The sequence below is a fragment of the Sphaeramia orbicularis genome, chromosome 1 (assembly GCF_902148855.1).
Source record: "Sphaeramia orbicularis chromosome 1, fSphaOr1.1, whole genome shotgun sequence".
Classification (NCBI taxonomy): domain Eukaryota; kingdom Metazoa; phylum Chordata; class Actinopteri; order Kurtiformes; family Apogonidae; genus Sphaeramia; species Sphaeramia orbicularis.
The window spans coordinates 42,405,959-42,421,510 of NC_043957.1; the positions used below are offsets into that span (position 1 = coordinate 42,405,959).

Genomic DNA, 15,552 nt, shown 5'->3' on the forward strand with positions numbered 1-15,552 from the left:
TTGTTTTCACTGACCTGCTGGTTCTGGTTAGAGATGCTCCTACACCAGAGTCTCTCCTCTCTCTCATCCCCTCCTCTCCCTCTCCCAGAGGGTTTCCTGTGCTGTCCTGGTCACTTCCATTCTCAGTCTCTTCCAGTCGGTTCTGCAGAGGAGATGACGGACAAGGGGAGGCCGAGTCCAAAGCTGAGTCAGAATCTCCTTCTTCCTCTTCATCCTCGTCCTCCTCGTCCTCTTCCCTAGCCACAGCCTCTGACCAGGCATTAACAAAATGCTGCAGGCCGCTGACGTGCTGGAGTACCTCCTCTAGTTTGCGTTCATCTCCTTCTTCCTCCTCTCCTTCCTCATCTCTCTCAGTGTAGGGAACATTGTCATAAAAACTAAGCCGGCTGTCGACAGAGCCTGAAGAGCCGCGACGCTGGCGCCTACTTTGCCGTCCCCTGAGGATCACTGAGTTCCCATTATCATTTCTATTATTATTACGTGAACCCCCATCTTGCAGGGCCTTGGGGAATGTTCCAGGTTTGTGGCCTTCTGGTAAGTAGAAGAAGATCATACCCTCTTCTTCCTCTTCTTCCACATCTCTGTTATTGTCTTGAACGGTGCAGTTGTTCCTACGGTTCTGTTCGTCAACAGTCATGCCATTGCTGGCTTGGCACGGGATGGGCGGAGCAGACTTGGGTGGAGGTGTTGGCTGTCTTTCTGAAGATTGTTGAAGAATGCTGAAAGGGTCAAATCCCTCCAAATACATTCCTCCTCTCTTACTTGAGCCTGCCGCTGTGCTGTGGCTGCGAGCACGGGTTACTGGGCTCGGTGTACTCACTGCACTTCCACTGCTGGCCTCAGACTGACTGCTGCCAGTACTACCAGTGCTGCCATTACTGGTCTGAGTGGAGTAGGATACAGAGCGATTCCTGTTAAGTGTCATAGTCTGGGAGGGATTGCGGTGGTGATTGAGGTTCTGGTTGAGGTTGATACTGGAGATGTCCACACAGTTGAGCCTCCGCAACTTGTCATCATCTAGACCCTCTTTGATGACAGGGCCACTGATTTCAATCTTCCCCCCATTTGCGGTCCCCTTCTTCTTTCTCTTGGAGGAGGTGCCACTCCGGAGCCGCAGACTCTCCATTCTCTTGAGGAAGCTCTTTGCTCTTGAGCGTGTGCTTTTGCCACTGCCACCTCCTCTGTCCAGACTCCCTCCTAGTCCAGCCATCCCTGTTTTTACATCGAAAGTAAACTGTCCAAGTGTTTCCAGGGGTGATGGAGGCAACCCATCAGACAGAGAGTCCTCATTAGCACATCCTGACCCGCCCGTGCCTGAGGATGAACACATGCTAGCTACAGAGCTGGCACGGGTGGCACCAGAGGGTACCGCTTCACTGATCGTGGCAGCACCGTGGATCTTCTCTTCACCTTTTCCTCCACTGCCACTGCTGTGAATGGAGCCCACTTCAGGTTGTTCACTGAGGTCAGTCAGGACACTCTCTGAACTATTGCCTTCTCGTAGGGCCAGCTTCCCTTTCTGTGACACTTGGTCCTTAGGGAATGAGGGCAGGGTGTCATCTTTGTGTAATGAAGAGAAAACCTCCAGCTCTTCCATACGGGACCAGCGCTTGCTGTCCCTCTGGAAGGTCCAGCGGCCACTAATGGCACACGGTTCATCCTCATCTGAATCCTCACTCTGAGGAAGAAAAAAAGGAAAGAAACAGCAAGAGGGGAAAGAAAACAGAGAGGGAGGGAAAAGAACAGTTAGAGAAGATTATGTACTACTACATTTTTCCATTTCTTTTCCAACATTCCTCATCTTGATCCAGGAAACTCTACATTTATGGAATTTTACACCATTGCTGTTATATAAAATGTCCTGATAGGTGATGGTTTTCTAATAATGTTGACATAAAAAAAACCCCACAAAATCAGAATTGACCCTTCTGATAATTGTTTATCCTCTGTAATATTAAAAAAAAAAAGAAGCAATTCTGCTCTAACAGTATCCTTAAATGAAGTCTTGTGGTTAAACATATGACTTTATGAAGCAAAGATATCCAACATCAGTACACGTCTCAGTTGCTTCTTAAGTGAATAAACAATTCTTAGTTGAGACAAACAAAAGCAGCTGAGTCAGAGTCACATAAATGGACATACACCTCCACAAAATGTACAGTCCTCTCCCAGTTAGGTTAATGTATATCAGGCACTGAAGGGAGTTCACGAAATTCCATCATGACCCCCGTAGCTAATAAGGCAGCCGGCCGGACTGGGGTCATTCCCCCCTACTGTCTTCATCTCCTCGTTCTTAACATATACTTGAGTGTGAAACAGCTTCACTGATAGATGGCTACTGTCTATCCCTAGTCCCACAAGATGTCTCCTTTTCTTCAGCTTTACTAAGCCCAAACTAAAATATGTTTTCCCAAACTAGAAAACCTCCATTTATCTATCTTATGAAGCACATTTAGCCTCTTGAAATGACCTAAAAAACATTTGCCAATTGGGCTCTACGTACTGACAAAGGTTTCTTGTTTAGAAAACAATGATTGGCCAATAGAGGTGTGACTATTTGTCAAAATTTTGGAGAAAACACATCCACAAACCACCAAACCACTAAGGCATCCACGTTAACAGTAGACACTTTGAACAACACAGGAGTCTGAAGAATGAAAACACTTTATTATTACAATAAGACAGGCAGAAAGAGCAAATGATAGAAAATTGGAGACTTGGAGATGGAAAGGGAGAATGTTAAGACACAAGGAGATCAATGCATTCCTAAGCTGTCTAAGGGAGGGGGAGTGTTGTCCTACAAAGATGGCAAATAACCTCTTTGACTTCTCTGTTCTCTGTTGACTCCTGAAATGAAAGGTGACACAGAAAGGGTCATCCTAATGAATACCGCCACACATGGAACAAGGATGTTACTATGTAGCACTTAAGGCTATGATGGAATTAAGGTTGATTATTTAGAAAAGGAGAAATTCTTCTTGCAAACAACGTAAATTACTCTACATTTTCTCATTTAACTTTAAAGCATGCAAGGCCTAAAACTGGATATTCAGGGAAGGATCTTAATTTCTCTGAAAAAGAAAACAGTTACTTCTTCCTTGAAAGTGAAACAAAATAAATGTTGCCTTTAACAAACCACATTAGACTTGCTTAAAGACCCTTGCAAACATCGTCATGGAGAAGCGACATGAGGTGATCTGACCTGCCACAAATGCAGCGATTACTAATTCCTTGTATAGTGAGCTAGAAGTATGAGGAGATATCTGAGAAACAAGAGGAGCATGTCTTAAGTAGGGGGAGGTCCTAGTGAATGCAACCCCTTCATTTAGACATTAAAGTTGTCCTCCTTCCCCCTAGGGTCCTCACAACCCACTTGATATAGAAATAAACCTAACAGGTGCCTTCTCATTAAAGAAGATGAGAAAAACCTCAAGTCTGCCCTGTGGCCAAGAGTAAACTGATAGTTAAAGCAGGGAAACGCAAATGTGGCTAAGGAAACGTGAACAGTGTTTTTCATAGATGAGTGGAGTTCATGTGCACTTACTCTTTTTCGTTGAGGTGATATCTCAAGTCTCATTAGAGCACACTTGTTAAGGGTGTTCAGTCGCCTGCAAGCACAAAGTCAGCAACATTTAACAAGGATTTTAAACAAGGACAAGACAGTCATTAAAACAAAAACCTTTAACCACTCTGCCATGGCCAACAGGATGTATGGTGGAAGACAAGTTGAAAAACAGAAAGAGGAGAAGAAAAATGACAGAGGGGGAGCACGCTGGGTACACCCAGGATGGCTAATGAGCTGCTGAAGGATAATCCCCACATGAGTGGGAAGAGAATGAGCGGGAGACAGAAAAGGAAAGAGCAAGAAGAATGAAATCTGCTGGAGTGGTGACGGAAACTTGGGGAGGGGACAGAAAGCTTATCCCCACAGCCACCTGGAGAAGGGGAGTGAGGGTGATGGGGTCCACCCTCTGGAGAGCTCTTAGAGGAGATCATGTAACAATAGAGGGCTGACGGGATGAGAAGTGAGGGATAGTTGGAGGGGGGTGGAGGTGGAGGGGCTGCCAAAAGAGAAGACATTGAGATGATAGCTTCCAGATGCATGAGGGGGACACCTGCTGTGGTTTATTACTACCAGTCTGACTTTGATAAAAGAGTTGACTCCATTAAAGTCATTAACCTCCCACTCCTATGCTAATTAATATAACAGTGGGACCAGATAGGGTAAAAACCAGTTATTTTCTTGTATTGCATACATGGCTCATTCCCAACTGCAAGCATGTAATGAAGTGAAATATCTGCACATGCTACAACATGAGAAGAAGCACAGAACATAAAGAGCGTTGCGTGACTGTGGCATCCGACAGTGAGTAGGGTGCATTGAGCTGAGATGCATGCTTTCCAGGATGATACAAAAGACTGTAATGACTGATACAAACACCATCAGCTCCAAAGAGAACGGAAAATATGGAGATACAATGGTGTAACCTAAAGAGTGAAAAGAAGAGAATGGAAAAGGTACGTGGCTCCAAGGTGCTTATCATGCCATTCTTTCATCTCATCAACCGCTTCCCAAAGCATGCCTCCGTTTGAAGTCATGCCCTCATGGCTTCATTTGAGGGAAAATAAGAGATAGTACAGAAAAGATGAGGAGGAAGAATAAGAAGAATGATGCTTAACATCAAAAGAAAGAATGGTGTGAGTGGAAAGAAAGAAAGCATTAATGAATCAGTGTGACTCGTAATCTCACCTGCAGAGAGCCTCAATGGCATCCCGGTCCAGGAAGTCATGGTCTCTGGTCACTGAAGAGATGTCAATAGGAAACTGGGCATCTAGACAGAGGAGAAAGACGCACATTCAGATTAGTGTATGCCTCTCCCTGCCACTGATTGGATCAATGTGGACTGATAATACTGAAGATACAACCCTGAGCCTTGAAACACCCACCCACTCAAAACACCCACCAGGCCCTTCCGTCCCACCTTCTCCCCCATACAGCCTTGATGAAAAGCTAAAAGAGGAAGTAGCGTCTTAGCCGACCAAACAAACACAGCTGCAGCTTTCAGACTGGGCAGGCAGGGGGGATGTCGAGCTCAGAGGGAGAGAACAGGGGACTGATTGAAGAATGACAATAGGTACTCCAGCGCCGCTCAGAGGTCCCACTTCCTTTCCTCCTACTCATTCTGTCTCTCTAATCTACTTCATTAACAGAATCACTCGTTCACTAAGTCAAAGCCTTAACAAAAGCCTACAGTAAGCTAATTATACTTCAGCAGGGCCTTACAACATAAGAAATATCTGGTCTGAATGCACAGAACTAAGATGTTTTCTGGAATTTCTTGACCCAGCCCAAAATGGGAATCCCACAAACCCTTGGGGGAGATGATGATAAGAAACACTATTTAAGGGAGGGCAGCACCTTTAGCCTACTGTATTGAAACAGGCCTATCAGTCTGCTTATCTTTAGTGGGGCAATAGTCTTAACAGCACAACAATAGAGATTGTCCCATGGATAGAAGGGAAGGAAAAATGTGTCGCGCACATCGGCACAAATTCCTACTCATGTCAAGATGGATGAAAGTGACAGATCAGGAAGGCTGTAAAATCTTTGTAGTGATTGATTTAAGTTTTTTCTGTGCTCCTGTGTGCATGAAAACTGTCTCCACACCTGAGCTGAGCAACAATAACGTTGTCCGTTTGAAAGGGGACTCTTTCACGGTTAAGTGGTAACAAGCAATCTGTTGACAAAGGTTGCTTGGCACTGCTGTCATCATCCTGTAGTTACATAAGGGCAACTGGTATGTTCACAGTGTGCCATAATGTAGGAGTAGCTATATGGAGTGTAAAGGCTGTTTGGTGTATTTTGGTAGGTGTATATTTAAAACTTAAGGGTCAGGCAGAGCATTCTTCTTAAGCATTTGTCATTTAACTATTCAAAGCTGTTTTGGACCACTGAATCAGAGTTACTATACAGGTTACATTCTTGTCACACCATAGTTAATGTTTGTAATGAGTCATGCTGTGGTTTGTACAAAATTTCTTGCATAAGAAGAGCAAAGTCTTAGTGTCTAGAAAAAACACGCTCTTTACTCCTCAGGAATGTTATGCTATGTGTGATGCGTATGCGTATGCATGCGCAGGCACAAGTGGTGCATGTTGGTGTTTTGTGTTCCTGACAAAGGACATGGTCTTCTACATAGTGTAGTGTAAACATATTCAATACTTAAAGGCAATGTGGTGTGCACTTGCATGTTTTTATTTATTTGATTATCGCTCATGCTGTCCTTTTATCACACCATTACCCACTCCTTTCCTTTCCTTTACAAGCGTCATTATTGCAACTTGAGGTGGGAAGTGGTGAGACAGTCGGCTGGAGACATAAAGAGTGTTTTACCTTCATAAAGCTGGGCGTACTGTGGGAACCCTGCTGCCCGGAGCCAGGTACAGGCCTCTTTGGCTTCAATCTCTGTGGGAGAAACAACACAGAAGCATGTTAGGGGTTGTGAAGTTATTCTTGACTAAAACTCACAGCCATACTGCATGTAAAAAAAAAAAATTAATCATAGAAACACAATTACAAGAATGATAAAATCATTTGAAACAAACATTTACAAATGTCAAAGTAGGACGAAACAGTTTTCAGAAATGGGAGTATTAGAAACCAGCGGCTTGCCAAACACAAACTCTTTGACCTTATTAGCTATCTCACACTTGGTCACTCTCCTCTCACATGCTTCTAAAGCTACAGCTCAACGCATCATTCGTGCAAATTGTGTTATCCCCATCACACAGCAAGTGTGTGGCACTTAAGCTCATTATCCAGGTAAGGCAGTGGTTTTCAATGTCCACAGAGAGATCTCCCATGAGAAAAAAAAAGCCTTTTCCAATATGGCACCACCATTCCCTTCAAAGTGTGAATGGCTTTATGTGAATGACTTACTGTATGTGACACACTTGACATCGCATTATTAATTAACATTAATAACATTAACATAACAACATCCATAATGACATTATAAGGATGTCATTGTGTTATTGATGTGGGTGTTTTTTTTATTTCTTCTATGAAAACAATAAAAAATCTACTCTATTGAATTCCTGCGGGTCCAAATTGCTGGAAAAGATTGAACCATAAATCTTCATTTTGGTTTTAGGCCTTAAAGGGGAAAAGGTTCCATAGATGCCAGCCTTCTTTACCACAGTCCAGTGTGTTCAGAACATCTCTGCAACACTTCCTGACAAACACATCCATAACTCTTTATACACAAAGTGTGACATTTCAGCTTGTTATGCTAAGTACAGTGACTAATGTTGTGGTTCAGTGTGTCAGAGGAACCACGAGGATGTCTCCCAGTTATCTGTGAAAGCCCTTTAGATGACATATGCCAAATGGCTACCCACACCCCAACCTCCTCAATTGCTCTATCACCCCCACAGCCAGTACTTTGTAGAGGAAAAACAGACAGAAACATGTCTCCAACCTTTAAATAACTGACTTTACAATGTCTTCTTCAGTGAATGACAGCAAGTACAAATGTAGCACAACCTTGAGAAAAACTTGTAAACAAACCCAGGCGAACAAAGGCAGGAAAAGACACTGGTAAAGCATTGATGAAAGTGACAACATATATACTGGGAAGCATTAAAGGGACGTACTTGTTAGTCATGCACATCCCTACAAACATAGAGAGTGAAGTCTGCATTATACGCATAAGAACCAAACATAAAATTGATGACATCTTATAACTTCTGCATGGCAGTAGGTAAACTATTGAGGGTGAATAAACAACAGCTAAAGGCGTATATGTGTTTAAAAAAAGTCAGGATGAAAGAATAACGTATAGTTCCAAGTAAGATAACTTCTAAGAAATAATCAGCACAATAATGATTCTAAAATTAAAAAAAAGACTTCATTTAGAAATAGACAAAAGAGGAATAATAATTAGACTATCAGACAGACACAGAGGTCAGAAAGACTACTGCTGCAAGGGTCTGGGCTAAACTATATACAAGCATTTACATACCAACAACAAGCCTAGACGGCAGACAAAACCCACTAACAACAAGGTGTGACACGATCGAGAAGACAGGGTCTCCCCTCTGCCACTGCAGGGATCAGCAATCCTCAGTGTCACCAGCAATGTCAAATGAGCAACTTTTAACACTCTTTTTTATTTGACAAGTGAGCTCTCTTTTCCCTGTGAGTGTGAACTTGCATGTCTCTGAATCTCTGCTACTCTCAGTGTGCACTGAGCCTTGTATTTTTGGAGTGTAGTGAACCCAAAGGAACGTAGAAACCAAGGTGTAATTATACCAACATTCTTGAAAGCAAGTGCTGCATAGGACCAGAGATCCTTGTGTTTGCTTGTGTATCTATATGTGTTTGACTGTGTGAATATGCAAGACTCTGTGTGTGTGTGTATGTGTGTGTGTGTGTGTGCGCGAAGACCAACCTCATGTTTAAAGACAAACCACTCAAAAGACAGTAAAGCTATTGAAATGTAAATTAGACATACAAACACATGGTTAGCTTTCCACCCCCAAGCCCCAGAAGAGGACTACGGGATCCAATAAGTGCCTTGGGAGGGCAGCTATCCGATGACACACCCCATTTGGCTTGAATGTGTGTCAAATCTACTTTACAGTGACATAATGTGGACCCAGTGTGCCTAGGAAACAAAATAATGACAACAGCATTCACCACGCAGATGGATCAAACTAAATAATATTTGTCACCACACCCCATTGTGTCTCCATTCATTCACACACTGAATCAAGAATATTTTTCTATCTTTTGTTTGGCTGCAGGAAGTGGACAGGGGCATGGGGCATCTGGCACAAACAACCTAACAATAGAGCTGCACACATACAGTCACATGCATTTAGAATGAAAAAAGATTAACAACAGTAGTTTACAAGAATGTCCCAGGCAATGGTCATAAAATGTCACTCTACAATAGCCCTCACATTTTTTTAACATTATAATTTGTTTAAATAACTTGGGATTCATGGGTGTATTTTACTTTTTGGCTTCCTCACTGTCCAACCCAATTCCTTAGCCCTCGCCAGGGAACTACTTCACTTCCTCTTCCTGCTTCCCTCACAGGAAGAGAGCCAAGCGGCGCTGCGGTGACTGCTGACCACCCGTTTGTAAGGTCCCGCCTTCGTTTGTTCCTGGCCAGATAATAGGCGGACAGGCAGCCAAGGCAAACAATGGCTCCGGTGATTGTGTATACATTCCAAGTGTCCTCGTGGTTAAGGACGGCGACAAAGCCGAGCTGGACAAGTGTCTTACGGCAAACACTTGAGACTTAAAGAGGACAGCAAGAAAGGTCATTCACTAAGTTATGCAAAGGTAGAAACACGATGTTCGGGGCTTTGATAATTCGCTGATATTGAGGCTGCACATGCCAAGTTGTCTGAAGTACAGCAGATAACAAATATGGAAGGAGACAGCTAATCTAACAACGATGCTGATACTAACTGCAAAATGATAATGCAAATGAATGGAACAGCTTTTTTAATATGAAGTTGTGTTAAGCTGCAGTTGTGTCTCTATTGTGTTAACTTGTCTGTTAAAAAACATAATTCGTTCAAGTATTAAAACATCTTTTTGAGCAGACACATTCAGGAGCTGTAGCTCTACTATTTTGTCAGCCAGGTGCCATTTTGACCCCATTGTGACTATCTAACATAAGGTGTGAACATTATTGCCGACTGCCTAAGCTAACCTTCTGCCAAACCATGAAGCAACACTTCCTACTGTTTGGTTGTCTTCATACAGTATCATCACAAGTTGGCTTGGAAACAGACAAACAGCCTGACAAATGTACAAGTGTATGTGTGTTTCTGACTACAGCAGAACTCCTGAGGGGTGTGACAGGATGTCTGAAGCATGTCTGTCAGACAGGATAGAGAAACAGATGGATATGTGGCTAAAGCTGAGCAGGCCTCAGGGGGAACAGTAACATGGATTGAAATGTTCAACTTTCCAGTGAATCTAGAACACTTTCGCACTGTATTATGATTAGCTGGAATTAAAATCCATTATTTCTGGCTGATATGAAGGACCAAAAACAATACAGTGAGACACACTCCTTCTCAGTGGGAAAGAAAGATGAGAGCGATTATCAGCAGATAACATGACTAATAGGAGCCAAGGCGATGCTAATAGAGATTTCATATGGATCACGAGTGGCTTTTCTTCTGGAATTTGGCCAAAGGCGTGCTGCTGAGGGGCCAGTCAGAGCTAAGCTTCACCCACTGCCCAACAGCACTAGCTTCTAAAATTATCCATGATCTTTTCTCTCTTTTCATTTTCCTGCTCAAACCCTCATCTCTACTGCTCTCTTTTGCTTATTTCAACTCTGCTCTCCCCTTCTCTTCTCTCCTTTCCTGTGGCAGGAAATTCTCACAATTGCTGGCCAAAGTTTCCCTCCATTGCAGGAGGCAGTGGGGTCTGGCTTGGCTGAGCCTGAATACTCAGCTCCAGAGGCAGTTTGTCAGCAGCCAGCAAACAAAGGCTGCTGCTTCCCACCTCAAAGACTCTGCCACATACATGGCAATCTGGAGGTCAAGAGTCTGAATACAGTTATCACTGGGGTTGGGTCTTTGAAGTGGTCAAATTGACAAGAATTCTTGACTGGCAACTGTTCAATTGAGGTGGCTTATCTGGAATTACCTGATTATTGCCAGGTCTTGGAGTGCAGACTGTAAAAGAACCGAAAAGGCAATCAGAGAGTTCTTATCAAGTCGGTTTGTGTGGGTCACTCTGAAGGAGCTGCAAAGTGGGTCTAGACAGGTGATGTGATAAAGACGGCCAGACTCTGTGGCTCAGTAGTCTTCTTGCTGTGCTTATTGCAGTAATCTACAATAAGCAAAGCAGGGAGACTACATGCTGCCAGTGTTTGTCCTTCATCTCAGTGGCAACATGGCCAAACACCAGATGTGTTTGTAAACTTGATTTGTGGTTGATTCACTATCTGGAACTTCATTAAACTATTTAATGGATAGTTGGAGTTTTCACCTCAGCATGTGTCTTGAAAATGATCATCTAGGACAACTGGAGAACACTTCTACTAATGTGACCGGTGCGAAATCCCTCCAGTACTCCGCTGGAATGCGAGGATAGGCAATATCAGATTTTTCTTCTGATGGGTATCACGTTTTGTGATTCCACGGCTGAGACAGCTGGTGTTTTCTGAGAGGGTCTGGCTGTTAGTTAAATGAGATGGTGCCAGGAATATCACCATCTGGCTGGCCTCAAGCTATGCCCTGTTGACACACTCACGAAAGAATAATGAGGTTACTGCCACGGTCCATTCCAGTTATCTACCACATGCATACACACATATGCATGCGAGCACGCAGCTGGTCCAGATGGATCATCACAGACCTAACCCCAAAGGCCCCTATGCACACTGACGACAGATTTATGCTCACACTGAGGGTCCTGGCTGTGGATCAGGTGACCAGGCATTTTCAAAGGCTCTGACAGTCTACCTGCCATTGATAACTATCCATTCATAAGTGGATGCCCTGCCAGTCTGTAGTTCCAGCAATGCCATGAATGTTAGAAACTGAACATTATGTGTCTTCTCACAGAACATGAAGTAACAGTTGTGCCTGGATGAAAACCCTTCACATAAAGTCCCTGCACACTTCCTGCTTCACAAAGAGTGCCAGAGAATGTTTCCCTCATCTTTTCTTCTCCTAGATCAACCACCTAGTTCCATAAGCTGAGGAATTTCAGATTGAAAGACAAGTCTGTAAGTGTGTCTGAGCACGTCTCTAATGGTTATATGGTTCAGCCCAACCTGCTGTGCTCATATCTGTTCCAGGGAGCTGATAAGAGTCTGTGCATAAAAACAATCTACTGAAGCAGTTCAGACAAAAGACACAAATGACCGAAGCCCACAAATCAAGTCAAGCCTGCCAGCATAGGTGGAAAACTGCATTTTTATACGGACACAACATCACGTCCCCTCACATCCCCCGGCAGCAAAAGGTGGCCTCACAGGCAAAAGGCGCAGGCAGTTGAACAAACTGCAGCCGCTGACATGGCACAAGTGTCGCGGAGTGGTACAATACCTTCTGATAATCTTAAAAGACACTAAATACGACTTAGGCTGTACATTCCACTTCACGACCCTGTTTCCCCACATGGGTCAGAGTTTCGTTTAATCCGAACCGCTGAGAGTGCGTCAGTCTGCCACAACCTCCATCCGCTATGCATGCGTAAAAGGCGCACTTCAATAAAAACCTTAAACTAAGAAGTCATTTGTCAGTAGTCACATATAAAAACTGACTTAAACGAAACTTTTGAAACTTTTTTTTTTTTTTATCTTAAATTGTGAACAGGAGAGGACACATACTGTACGAGTGGATGTGTCTCAGAAGTTGCCAATGTCAGAGCGTGTTTTCTTCAACTCATATTCAACTTAAAATAATATTCAATCAAGTGTTACTCTGTAAAATTCACGTCTGTTGGATACATTGTCATCTTCTGTGCCTCGGCTGAACAGAAAACCCATTTAACGCACAGACACTTACCTATTTTTACTGTAATGAACCATATAAAAATGATTTGGAATTGGCGCGTACAGGTAGAACTCTGAAATGGACTTACGTGTTAATATCATTTTCCACTGTCTCAGTTGCGGCCAATCTCAGCCTAAAACTAAACTCCAGGCTATGACCGTCCAGTCGGCTTTACTCCACCGTTAGCGCACAGCCCGCATGATAAATCCAATGAAAGAAAACTCAGAAAACTACAACCGGTTGCAAATGTCCTCTGGCCGTTGCGCATGGCAGTACATCCATGGTTTTAATATATGCTCTGACTGCGTTAAAACAGAATCCCACAATGTTGAAAATCTTCCACCTCTGTGAGCGCCTGAATGAAACGGTTCCCAACAGGAATGTGAATGGAGAGTAGTGTGATTCAAGCTTTAGGAATGGGCAACTCTGACGTGGCTCCACCCCCAGCCGCTCCGCTGATAAGGCGCTGGAGACACGCAGATCCACTCAAAACAAAACCCACTGCTCATGATAAGCAGCTTTATCAGAAAGTCTTAAACGAGTACAGCATGAACCCCAATCCTAAAACTATACCCGAGAGTTATCTGGAACAGCTCCCTAAAATGTAACTTTGGCTGATGCGCAAAAATTAACCTTATTTATTCTTTATCTACTCAAATAAATAATACAGTGGCATCCATAAAAATGAATGACTCTCCCACACTCTCAAAAATAGAGGTACCAGCTTGTACTTAAAAGGGTACAAATGCTTGTCGCTGGGGGTGTACTTTTTAAAGAGACATTTCTATACCCTTTCGAAATGGTCCATTTTTGCACCTTAACCCTTTCATGTATACTGGTCACTACAGTGGACAGCTATTCTACAGCTGTTCTCTTGTATATTCATGGATTTTTTTTTTCCATATAACTTTATTAAAGTTTTAAGACATTACATATCTTTTCTGACATGAATTGGTAACCTTGTGTAGATCTCCCCTGAACATAAACCCCCAGAATCACAAGCCCCCCCCCCCCTCATAGTTTTCTCACAGTTTATCAGTAAATACATATTTCTTTGCTTCAAAAATTAAACACAAGGTGCTGATTATTATTATTATTATTATTATTACTTTTTTTTTTTTTACTTTTTTTTAATTTTTTTTTTTACTTTTTATTTATTTTATCTATTTTTTTTTTTTTTTTTTTATATAAGAAATTTTTCAATCACATTGGTTTTTTTCATGTTTAAAGAGAAATGAAAACACTCAGGGAAAAAAAATCTTGATTAAGGTTCTCATAATTTGTGCATGAAAGGGTTAAGTACTTTGCATAGAAAGAAAACTCTCATATAGTTGATAATGCCATGATGTTTAAAGTTTGAACCGGTGGCCTAATTGAGAAAAAAAAAAAAAAAAACAGCATAGGCAAGCTACGACATCAAGACATGGAGGTTGGAATGAAAACTTGATAAAACAGATATTATGGCAATAATCAGAGGTTCTAATAAGCTAAATAAATTATTAGGATATTATCATTGAGCTAATTGGGCTATTAAATTAAAACACAAATTATTATTAAATATAATATAGAGTAATTACAGTATGATATATAATAAATAATGCGCTAAGCCTAATGTTTGAACTATAATTAGGCCTACTGTTAAGTTATCCTAGCCTATAGCCTATTCTCATGGTCTACACACATTTTTTAATGCTGCAGGGTACCTTATAGTACAAATTTGTACTTTACATAACTTTGGACCCTTTTTCATAGTCTAAAGGTGCAATTCTGGCCTCCTAAAGATCCATATTGTACTTTTGAGAGAACATTCTTAAAAAATGTACTTATAGGTACATAAATGTTCTGATCTTGTACCTCTGTTTTTGAGAGTGTAGGATTCACTTCTATTAATTTTAACCCCCACCTAGTCTGAATCTCCTATGCCCTTATGCGCACCAGTTGACTGGAGGTTGGTGCCAAGTTTGCATATGATTAGAAAATGGTGGAGACAGCTGAGGTACTCTCCTTTGTGACTAGAGATTAGTCTGAAAAGCGCAAGTGGCGACGTGAAAAGAGGAGTCTTGCAGGTATGGTAATGCGTCTGGGCCTTCCTCTGACCTGAAGGCACAACAGAACTGACGCGCAGTCCTGTAAAACCACTTTAAAGAACACAGGGCAGATTTTTAGGAAGTCTTAATGATGTTAACACGTTGACTTTACTACTCTTTAGATCCCACTTTAAGGGAGGTCAGAGAAATGGCTGCAATTAGTTAACTTCTCAAAACCCAGAAACTATAGGTGAGTTTAACATTCTTTCTATAATAGCTCTTGTAGACAGCTACATCACTCAGAACTCATGGATTATTTAGGAAAAAGGAAAGTGTTGATGCCTTGGTGATAGCCTACACATGTATTTGTGCATGTGTGTGTTGGGTGAGGGGGGGGCATTACTCATTCGTAATTGGTCTATTTCAAAACAGCCTGTTGAGTTTTCCAGATTTCCACTCTTCTTTCTCCTCCTCCAAATTGAGGGACTTTTCATCCAGTTTTCCAAGAACTCCTCAACGACGTCAGCCTTTGGCCACGGCGGGTTCTGTGTTATTGCCATGGTTACTCACAGGCACTGAGGTGGTGCAAAAAGGGAAAGCCAGACCAGTCACTATGTGGCAGGGAAATACATGTAATCCAATGCTTTGGCTGCTAGAGGGGGAAAGGATGATGCAGAAAATCCTGGCTTATACCATGCTGCCTGAAGTTGGCTGCCACACCAGGACCAGCTGACAAAGGAGTCACAAGTGGTCCACACAAGTGATCCTGCCAGCTATGAGGTGGGCAACATCACATGGCTGTTACCATCTGAAAATTCAGCTGTTATTTTCATCTGACAAATGTTCTACTTCTTTAGCACCTCAGGTTCAAGAATGTAACTTGTTTTTCCTACTATGCACTTATGAAATGATGAATAACTGCATAGGCATGATTTAGATCTTTTATATTGGTCTAACGTTTTTCAAAAATCTACCTCAGAGATTA

The 15,552-nt window shown here is 42.4% G+C and overlaps 1 protein-coding gene across 3 annotated transcripts in view; it reads right to left on the reverse strand.

Moving 5' to 3' along the window:
- The window catches only part of dlc1 (DLC1 Rho GTPase activating protein), an 81,610-nt gene that overhangs the window by 10,067 nt on the left and 55,991 nt on the right, over positions 1-15,552 (reverse strand). For 2 of the 3 annotated variants that reach the window (XM_030138623.1, XM_030138631.1), the window contains 4 exons: positions 6,395-6,466; positions 4,751-4,832; positions 3,545-3,608; positions 15-1,678 (listed from right to left, as the gene is read on the reverse strand). In XM_030138623.1, coding sequence (XP_029994483.1) covers positions 15-1,678; positions 3,545-3,608; positions 4,751-4,832; positions 6,395-6,466 — 1,882 coding nt within the window. Of the gene's footprint in view, positions 1-14; positions 1,679-3,544; positions 3,609-4,750; positions 4,833-6,394; positions 6,467-12,628; positions 12,950-15,552 lie in introns of those variants that run through there. The other variant, XM_030138640.1, reaches the window with a different exon arrangement.